Source organism: Vulpes lagopus, chromosome 4 (assembly GCF_018345385.1).
Source record: "Vulpes lagopus strain Blue_001 chromosome 4, ASM1834538v1, whole genome shotgun sequence".
NCBI classification, from domain to species: domain Eukaryota; kingdom Metazoa; phylum Chordata; class Mammalia; order Carnivora; family Canidae; genus Vulpes; species Vulpes lagopus.
In genome coordinates this window covers 62526330-62537335 of record NC_054827.1, presented here as the reverse complement: position 1 = coordinate 62537335, position 11006 = coordinate 62526330, and the positions used below count along the sequence as shown (strand labels likewise).

Below are 11006 nucleotides of genomic sequence, written 5' to 3'. Positions count from 1 at the left end.
TTTTTCAATGGATTAAGAAGAGATGCTCTTATAATCAAAGGAAATCATACTGGTTTTGTAGAACTTCTGACAGTGAGTGGCTAAGGGGTGGTATCTTTCCATAAAGACCTCTTCCCTCTAATTTTCACTATAAAACTGTATCTTGACTATAAACTAAAAATACAAGATGGAATAAACTGCCATATCCAGGCATGCGGCCTTTGAGTAAAATTATTGGTTAAATTTTGTTTCAGTAAAGTTCCCCTGTCAAAATCTTTCAACTTCTGAGAAGTGATTAAGATGTTTTTATGATTTTCACCTAAGTGTTCATCAGTCCTAAAAAAATAGTGCCAAAATCAAACGATGGAAAGCAACCATATTTCCCATGACTTTGTGTATCGACAAAGGACATTTAAAAAATGTTTTCCCGTGCACAAACAGCAGTACTGAACCTGTAATTTAGATTCATTACTTAATAAAGAGGAAACCGAGAGAGGTGGCGGGACGCGGACGGCGGCAAGGCCCGAAGCTCAGCAGACAACAGTGGGATCGGCTCGCCCAGCGGGGACGGTCCCGGCCCTGCCGGCCACAAGCGCTCCCGCGGGCGGCAGAGCCTGACCCCCCTGGCCGAGCCGTGCTCTAAGGGGCACTGTCAGAGCCAACGCCAGGCTGGCCCCGAGGGGCGCGAGCGCAGGGTGGGGGGGAGCGCGGCAGCCCCGGGCCCGGTCTAGGCCGCACTGCGCTGGCCCAACACCGGGTGACCCTCTTCTAACAACGCAAGCTCCGGCAGCAGTGGCCGGTGGAAGCCCTAGACACTTGCAGGCCCTGGCCCTAGACAAGCGGCGCGCCCGCCGGCCTCTGGGCCCGAGGCTGGTTTTCTAGGGCAATCGCACTTCTCAACACCCACAGCTTCTCAACACAATGCTGTCTTCCGACTGAATGTGCGCGTAACCTAGCAGCACTCCATCTACCCTTCTGCAGAGGTGAGGTCCTTGAACCCTTGGGAGGCCGGAGGAGTCTTCCGCTGCCCCCTGCCCGACCTGGAGGAAGCCCGAGGAGAGGTGGGCCTCGGTCCTGGACTCTGGAGGGTTCCTGCAGTCCTGGGTCAGTGTGGAGGGCGGGCTCTTGCCGAACCCACAGGAGGGCGAAGAGCATCCGGCAGGAGAACCTTCCAGAAGTCCCTGCACCACTTCCCGACAACACTCTCTGACCGGCCTTCTTAGGTCAGAGTTCAACGTCTATAAAATCACGTGCCCGAGAGCCTATTCCAGACTTTCTTAATAGCCGTGTTCTCTGCCATTAACGCCAAATCCCCCAGGGGTTCAGATGTTAGAAGTGAGGTGACTGCACACAATTAAATATTAGAAATGACCACTGAGTACATCCTGTTTATTGTTTATGATTTACACGGAAAATGATGGACTGGGGTGATTGAACAATAAACCAATCATTACATTTAGACCTGGGCTTTTGAAAACTTGCATTCCATTTTAACAGTTCATATATATTTAACAGCTTATATATAAATCCAAATCACAAATAATCTTAAGAGTTAGCTCAGAGATAAACAATTAAGAAACACAACAGAAAACCACATGGATCTACCTTTAAATATCAGCATTCATATTACAAGGAAGAAGAAAATGTTCAAAAAAAATAAAGTCAAGTCACTTAACAGAGAAATAAGAGAAACAGTATTTTTTATCCATATTTATACTTACTCCTAACTTACCTTCATATATTCTTAACTTTTCCAAAAGGACCCAAACAATATTTCAGAGGATCAAACGATATTTTGGAATCTGAACTTTTCAGCCTCTGCTTGTATCAACTTGTTACAATGAAAATCCTAAAGTCTCAATTTTCTTAAAAAAAATTTTTTTTTAAGCCAACTCTTATTCAACTTTTCTCCTTCACAGCAGCTGTTTATAGATAGTAGGGAGCCAAGAATGAAGGATAGAAACAGATGGGAAGCAAAAAGTACAACAGCTATCTTAAGTTCAACTCTCAACACTACTGGTTGAGTTTGGAACCAAAACCTCTTAACAACTGGCAGATAACAGCTAAACCTTAACAGGCAAAGAAGAAATATTTTCTTTGGGACAGCTGCTACTAGGAGAAGAAAACTGACGTCCCTTAATACTGCCTAAATAGAATTTGTGGCTTACTACAGAGCAATCTGTAGCAATGTCAGTTTAACCAGTAAGCATCACAACTGATCGATATTACTTAACGGAAAACAACAGAAAAAGAAATGAGAAAAAGAAAAGAGAAAAATTTAAAACCACACTAGCCACAAAGTTCCACGATATACACATGAGGATTAATTTTAATCTGATTTGACTCCTTGACGCTAACTGCTCATCAGTGAAATATGGTATGGAAATATCACGGAGTAGAAAACAGGCAAAGATTAGTTTATACAACAGTGACTATATACATCAGGGGGGAACATGCTAGCTAATGCAACATTAAGGCCTGAATGTAAGCATTTCCAAAGTCACAGAAGCCCCAAAGAACCCCTAAATTACAAAGTCACCACATTACAGGCATGCAATGTTCAGTTTTGTTTTACCCATAAAAGGATACACAGTATTTTGCTGTAAATACCAGACACACATTTACAATTTTGCAAAAATTAGAATGCAAGTGTTATGTTCCTTATATTTAAGCCTCAAATGTGCCAACAGTGAAAATTCATTTAAGAACGGAGGGAAGAGATGGAATATAAATACTCAGAGAAATTACACAAATAAAATGGAATTTTGCATTTGGGAAGCCATAAATATTCCTCTTACGTGTCCAAACCAAATTATCAATGTACTACTCAGATGGATGTACACTCACTCACTACGTGCTTTACAATTTTACTTGCTCAAATGCGGCATTCTGACACCTATCATTCTCTGGTGCTGATAGCAAATCCCATCTGTAAGTTAAATATTACGTGCACATTTGCACGTATTTGCCTACTGGGTGTGACCACCTAAATGGAAAGTTGTGCAATCTCATTTTGAGGTTATATAATAATGGATGACCCTGGGGGCCAAATTTCCCATTAAAACAACTAAGGAAAGCTCATTTCCTCACTTTTATAGAAGAATCTGAACAGAACTCTTTTAGAGTGCAAATCTGGGGTCAGGATCTTCTCTCTTTCAGAGAAAGGAAAATCAGAAAGGAACCGTGTTACATGTTCAGTTCTGCTCACAGTCACTAGGTGATCATGTCATCACCTCCTTTCACCCAGGGCTTAATTTGGCTTAATTCAAAACAAACCCATTTTTATTATTTATTTTCAGGTGAATAATTTTATCAAAATAAATTAAAGAAACAAACGCTGAAAATGCACTATGAGAAATCCTTGTTCAGGGATACTTTAAAAGAATAAATTAGAACACAGTAAGGTTTAGATATATTGTGAAAAGATGTGGCCAAAATCTGTCCTACACCCCATCAATTTTATGCTTTATACAAGTTGGTACAATTAACCTTCTAGTTTTTTAAGGATTGGATTTCTCCTTGGGATACAACAGAATGAATGCTTAAACACCTGATGTATGTTTTCAGACTTTCCAAAATTACTTTAAACAAACTGTATCTAAAAGTATTTAACAAACATGTCATGAATGTTTTCAAGTATGACGGTAACCAAGTAGAAAGGGAGAAGGATTTCATAAGGCCATCTAATTCATTTCATACCAAACACTGAGCACACAAGATTGCTCATAAGCTTTACTAACTTTATCTCAAGCACCAACCATAGTAAAACACTCATGCTTTACTAACATTACTCTAAGCACATCCACCATTTAGAAAAAGAAAAAAAAAAAGTTTTACTATCTAACCATTCCAAGGGGATTACAACATTTAAGATTTTAAAATTTTGAGATGTTTTAGCCAAAATTTTGGCCTTTTTTTTTTTTTTGGCATTTTAACTTTAAACAGAGATGGAAGAGTAGACACCCTCCTAAAACAAAACAAAAGAAAACAAAAGAAAACAAAACAAAAAAACCTCAGTATTATGAACCAAGAGGTTCTGATATAGCAAAAGCAAAGCAACCAATCAAAAAGCATGTTTTAGAATTCTTTTTATTTCCAATGAAACCAAATTTTACTACTGTTGTGATCACAGTCTTCACATTTGATGCAAATAGGAGAGCTTAATTATAATCACTTAGTGGCAGTACTTCAGACAAAACCAGTAATAGATGCCACATATAGGATTATTTCTTCTGGAAAGAGTTATTAATTGGTAAGCTTGACTTTACAACTGATATCAACATGGTCAACTAAAGAAAATGGATGCACTGCTTCAACATTCAGCTTGAAAATGTTTAGTACTTTCTGCAAACCTAAATTTAGTTTAGAAAGGTTAATATTCTTCTTTCTAAACTATGGCATAGACTATATATAGCATTTTAAATTTATTTATATATAATTATTTGCACATCAGATTGAGAAGGAATTTGCAGATTGACTTTGACAGGGTGATCTCATCCGAGGGTTAAGGTTTAGGGGGCATCCGCCGAGCTGTCACTGGAAGGGGGGGCCTCTTGCTCAGTCTCGGAGGACGCAGCTGCTGATGCCTCTATGACGGCAGGTGGGAAATGGCGGCGGCACACGGGGCACGTTCCCGACTGGAGAGGGAAGAAAATAAGGTCAGAGCCAAAGGAAGAGTCTTTAGGGTGCCACCCAGTATCTTAGCAAACTAAAAAAACAAAACAAAACAGTACTGTTATCCTAAAAACTGAATCAACTCCAAACTCACACAATCCAGAGAGGCAAACTGTGATGCTATTTCCTCTTCATCCCAATCAGATTCTAATTTTTCTGAGGGTGAATAATGTTTCCTAATTGTGCTTGTGTCCTTCAGGTCAGTCATCTTTCACTTGGTATTAATGGACGGTCTACTACACCCCTTGCTCAGCACTGGTGCTACGGTGGAATGTGAGCAAGGAGTCACAGGGCATGTCCTCACCTGAACTGAATTGGTTTTATTATTTACTCCATGATGCCACATACCTAATTAATTCACATATCTGTAACAACAAATGGTCCCCTAAGATGGACTTCCCTATATACTGAAGCCTCACTTAAACACATGGAGCTTAAACTTTATTAACCACATAATTCCTTTTCAAAAAGATATGGAGAGTTAAATGCCTTCTAAATGATGAAGGACATCAACTGTAGACCTAGGAGGGAAGATGGGGCAGGGAAAGCAGTCATACTGTGAGTACATCTTCAGACCAATCAAAGACTATGGAGATGTGTCATCTGGTGATAGATCATTCATTCCCTTGTGAATATATCCCTGCGACCTCTCCCCCACCCCCACGAGAGATAGCCCTGATAGAAATCATGCTGTTCAAAGATAAAGATTTGTATCTTGGGGATCTTCTCCCCAGAGGAAAGGCTTTTTCTTGACAGGAAAGAAACCAAAGAGATTATTACCTTGATAGTCAAGTCAATGATAAATCAAAGCGGTACAACATATATAATATTTACAATTCAAGAATTAAGCAAGCATTTATTGTGCACTTGCCATATGGACTGGGCCCGAGCAACCGTATTTTAGTGTCAGATGAGTGTGGTCCCAATCAACCCCATACTAGCTGTGTAGTCTTGGATGAGTAACAATCATTGGAAAATGGTTTTATCCCACTGTGTCCCAGAGTTACTGTGAGAATTAAATGAGAAAATACAAGAGTCATCTAGCCGTACCTGACACACTGCAGGAACATTTAGATCCTTCTTAAGGCTTAGATACTACCATGAGAGTTTAAATAAAGGGGATATGAAGGCCAGAAAAGGTGGAATTTAAGCTGACCCTACCTAGACCATCTAATCTTACTGATGGTACAGGGGGAAAACTACGCCAGTTAAGCAAACATAAAAAACTGTACAAAGGAAGTAAATATGAGCAGATAGGCTGGGGGCTAGATCACAGAAGGTCTTGAAAGCCAAGACAGAAACTCCAGATTTTATAATGGAATGGTGAACATTTCTGCATTGTATTTTACACATCTTAAGTAGAACTCTGACAATAATGAAGTGGCTGTAGAAGGGGATCAACAGCAAAGAAAAAGAAAGGAAGGAAAGAGAGGGGAGGAAGAAAGGAAGGAGAAAAGGAAAAGAGTGGTTGGAAGAAAGAGAAGGAGCTATATCCATAAGTAAATAGGTGATCAAAGGGATTAGGAAACTTCTACCTTAACTGCCTATAAATATACTTTATGTAAAAACAGAGTTCACAGAGAAGATTTAAGTAAAACTTTTTTTTCTTAAGTAATTCAAATATAGTTAAAAATTATTGGGTAAATATTTAAGGAGAACAGATACAGTTGGAACAGGAGGTATCTGGTAGGTTTTTACATATTTCTCATATACATTTTCAAAGACATTGATTTGTATTAGAATATTAGTAGTACTTTGAATAGTACCAAAGGCTTTTATTTTGCTTGCGGTATTTTTGAAAACACATATTTCAGGGATATGATTAAAGATCTAATTAGCTTTATTCTAAAATGACTTTTTGATATTTAATCATTTCCAGAAATTATTAAATATGTCAAGCAATTAAGTGTTGTCTATATTGTTTTTTTAGCATTGTTATCAGTAAAGTAGTTTCATATCATTAATCTGTAATCATTAAAAGGTAATCAATTTTCAACACTTAATTAAAAAGTACTACAACTATGTAGCTGAATAAAATATGCTTAAAAGACATAATCATCATTAGCTTTCCGGAGCAACTATTAAAACACTAATTTAAAAAGAGGTAAAAATAAAACTCACCTTCTGTAGCCAAATTGAGACACAAGGTTTATGAAAGAAATGATGACAGGGAAGCTCTGTTGCTATATCATCCTTAATATACTCACTGCAACAGATTGGACAGCACTGCTCTTGACCAATTGCTGAAAACAAGAAATCACCTGATCAATCCCATAGCATTCAATTTTAATATAACTGAAAATATATTAACTCATAGATGATACCTATGATAGGAGAACCAGACTTTGGGGCACACTTGTTCTAGACCATGACTTAATAAATTAAAAATAGTCTTCTACTAGGTGAAAGTTTGTCAGAATCTGGTTTCATAGAAAAACTAATGAAAGCTTCTAGTAGCAGTATTTTATGTTTTAGGTGTACTGATATACTTAGACATGCAACGTGTCATTTGACATTAGAGATCAACTTTGCACTTACCAGTGTGGTCTTCAAGAACAAGGGTCTCTGGAAGACCATCAATGCTTTCCTTACTGGCTGGTGGATTGGCCACCTCAACATCCACTGCAAGAGACTCTAAATGTGCCAGCGCAGTCTGCAAAAGAAAAGTCACAGTTCCTTTTTAGAAAACACTTTAAAATAGTAATAGAAAACTATTTTTAAAGGTGTGTTCCAAAATTATATGAACCACTATTCTCTGCTTCAGTAGCCTGTCCTTTTTGCCTCCTCCCAAAAGGAACAACCATCACACCAAAACGTCAAAAAACATACCAGAAAAGGGTACCTTACTTTTCACAAGAACAAAAATCTATCTTGTCTCAATAATCAGCTACTTGCCCATCACACTTTTAATTTCAGAAGAGTGGCTACCTCTTCCAACTTATGAGTTCCTGGATGGAATCAATAACATGAAAGAAAGTAAATATTTTGGACAGGCTCAACACATGAAAGATAAAACGTGACTGAGGTTACTGGATGAATCTTCAAGTCAGAGAAGCAAATAATTTATTCCTGAATGGCTGTATCTACCACTGGCACAGAATCAGCACACCCACATGACTAGCTCACTATTATTACTAGGTTACCTGGGATATGAACTTTTTTTAAAAAATATTTTTAAAAAAATTTTTTAATTTATTTATGATAGTCACAGAGAGAGGGAGAGAGAGAGAGAGAGAGAGAGAGAGAGGCAGAGACATAGGCAGAGGGAGAAGCAGGCTCCATGCACTGGGAGCCCGACGTGGGATTCGATCCCAGGTCTCCAGGATCGCGCCCTGGGCCAAAGGCAGGCGCCAAACCGCTGCGCCACCCAGGGATCCCTGATATGAACTTTATTTAGGGGCTCAGTGTCTATATAGAGTCACTATTCTAAGGATGACAGGAACAACAGATCGTATGACCACCCAGTATAATCCTTTTGTGGCTTGATTAGCCCTTTTGGCTACAGTAAATTATAGATGGGACTTATATTCACAAGACCCAAAGTACCCATCCACAGATGAATGGATAAACTGTGGTTGGTAAAGGTAAATGTACAGTCAAAATCAGAATATTATGATACTGTATGTGGTAATGTGTTAATTGCTTTGAGTATAAAGGTTAAATGACAAAAGTAATTACAATAGCTACAATAAACTGTTGATATACAATATAAAAAGAGGTAAATTATAACATCAAAAACATAAGAGGGGGAATAAAGTAGAGTTTTTGTATGTAATCTAAGTTTAGTTATCAGCAAAACACAGAGTATTAAGATGTTTTACGTAAGCCTCATGGTAACCACAAAGGACAAATCTATGTTAGATTTACAAAAGATAAAGAGAAGGAGATCAAACAATACTACTCTAGATAATCAAGTCACAAAAGAAGGCAGAAAGAGGGAGAAAGGAAAAAGAACTACAAAAGAGCTAGACAATTTTAAGATGGTACCAGTAAGTCCTTACTTCTCAATAATTACTCTAAATGTAAATGGACTAAATTTTTTAGGCAAAAGGCATAGAGTGCCTGGCTGAATTGAAAAAGCAAGACCCAACTATATATGCTGCCTACAACACACTCACTTCAGCTTTAAGGACAAACAGGCTCAAAGTAAAGGATGGAAAAAGACATTCCATGCAAATGGAAATCAAAGAGAGCAGGGGTAGCTATATGTGTATTGGAAAAAATAGACTGCAGACCACAAATGCTAATAAGTGACAAAGAAGGTTATTTTTAAAATGATAAACGGTCAATTCATCAAGAGGCTATAGTAATTGCAAACAAATATGCAACCAATATTAGGGCACCTAGGTATATGAAGCAAATGAAAGCAGATCTGAAGTGAGATTACACAACAATATAATAACAGGAGGGACTCTTAATACCTCACTTTATTTTTTTTTAAAGATTTTATTTATTTATTCATGAGACACACACACACACAAACACACACACACACACACACACACACACACACACGAGAAAGAGGCAGAGACACAGGCAGAGGGAGAAGCAGGCTCCACACAGGGACCCTGACGTGGGACTTGATCCCGGGACCCCAGGATCACGCCCTGAGCTGAAGGTGGTGCTAAACTGCTGAGTCACCCAGGCTGCCCCTAATACCTCACTTTAAAGGATGGATCCTCCAGATAGAAAAAGAAAGAAAACATTAGACTTGACCTACGCTTTAGATAAAATAGATCTAAGAGATATACAGAACATTTCACATGACAGCAGCAGACTACACATTCTTCTCAAGTGCACACAAAACATTCTCTAGGACAGATCATACGACAGGTTCCAAAACAAGTCTTAGCCTATTTAAGAAGACTGAAATCATACCAACTCTCTTTCTGACCAAAATGGCAAGAAACAAAAAAATCAATAATAGGAGATTGGAACATTTGCCAACATGTGAAAACTAAACAATACACTCCTGAACTAGTCACAGAAGGAAAAATATAGTACGACTCCACTTAAATGAGGTACCTAACGTAGTAAAACTCAGAGATGCAAAGCAGATTAGTGGTTGCTGTGGGCTGGGAAAAGGAGGGCACAGAGGAGAAGAGGGAATTGTTTCCGATGTACTTGATGCTGACTAATGGCTACAAGGGTAAATTTCACACTGTGTGTACGTCCCCACAATAAAATGCTAACGGGCCCCCCTGCAGACCAGGAAGATTCGTCCTGAATGTTAACACTGTGCTCTCCTGGATGGCGGGCATCACCTTTGCGCACTCTTCAAGATTTAGCCTGGATAATCTCACAATGAATTATGTCTTTCCAAAAAGGATTTGAGATGACTTACAAAAGAGGATAGGGCCAAGGCCTAAGCAAAGTCAGAACTAAAACAGGAGGAAGCAAAAAGGTTCATCACACGAGTTAGTAAATATAGTTAATAATATGGAATACCAATTAGACTCTGAATTTGCAGAGACTGCAAAAAGAAAAATAATGTGCCAGAAAATGAAGAGCTGACTCTTAGCTCCACATTCACCTTTCATAGATCTGGGCGTTTTGACTATTTTTTCCCTTGCTGGCTAGCATGACCTTAGGTTTTGTCGGTAGAGGGCTCTGGAGAGCCGTCACAGAAGGACTCTGCCTCCTAGTCCTGGTGGGCTCGCTGGGCAGGCCCCTGCCCGACCATGGGCTTCTGCATCACAGATGGCTCCTCCAGTGCCCGGCTACAGAAACACATGCCATTTCTCCAGTGTCTGACAGACGCAGTAGCAGGTAGCCAGCAGTTTCCCCTGGCACCTATCTTGGGTGGCTTTACAGCAGTGTGCTTCCAGTTAGCCACCTCCCTGTAAACAGTCTCTCTAGCACTCCAGAGGGCAGATTTCCAGCAAATTCTGCCAGCAGAGTAGCACAAACACTTCTCTGAGAGCCATGGCTGTGTCCTCCCCAACAGTCTGGATCTCAGCCCTGGGTGGAGGTGGGGGTGGAGTGTGTGTGCTCTACCTCAGTCCTAAGGTTATTCTTTAAATCTGCTATCCCTGCTCCTGGCCAACGGAATGGAATATTATCAATCCAAAGCCTGATTACAAATAATCATATTAACCACAATCCAGCTACCACTGCGGTGCACTGAAATGAAGTGCCGACTAGGACATGTGTCTTGGGAGCCCAGGTATTTGTTACACTTGACTCTATGGTCATAATGCCAACTATAAAAACTAATGTGGGGCGGGGTTCTTGAAGAGTCCCCTGGCTGACCTCCAAAGAGCAAACGACAAACTCGGGTCCATTAACTCTCAGAACCACAGAGAGTGGTAAGAACCACAGAGTTTCCATGATAGCCCTAGAACAAACATCTT

At 39.5% G+C, this 11006-nt stretch overlaps 1 protein-coding gene across 1 annotated transcript in view; it reads right to left on the bottom strand.

Annotated features, from left to right (window-relative positions):
* Positions 1–1351: 1351 nt before the first annotated feature.
* Positions 1352–11006, bottom strand: part of PJA2 (praja ring finger ubiquitin ligase 2) — a 67861-nt gene continuing 58206 nt past the window's right edge. Inside the window, exons 8-10 of the mRNA XM_041752131.1 lie at positions 7192–7306; positions 6775–6896; positions 1352–4616 (exon numbers count right to left, since the gene is read on the bottom strand). Coding sequence (XP_041608065.1) covers positions 4491–4616; positions 6775–6896; positions 7192–7306 — 363 coding nt within the window. The 3' untranslated portion in view covers positions 1352–4490. The remainder of the gene's footprint in view (positions 4617–6774; positions 6897–7191; positions 7307–11006) is intronic.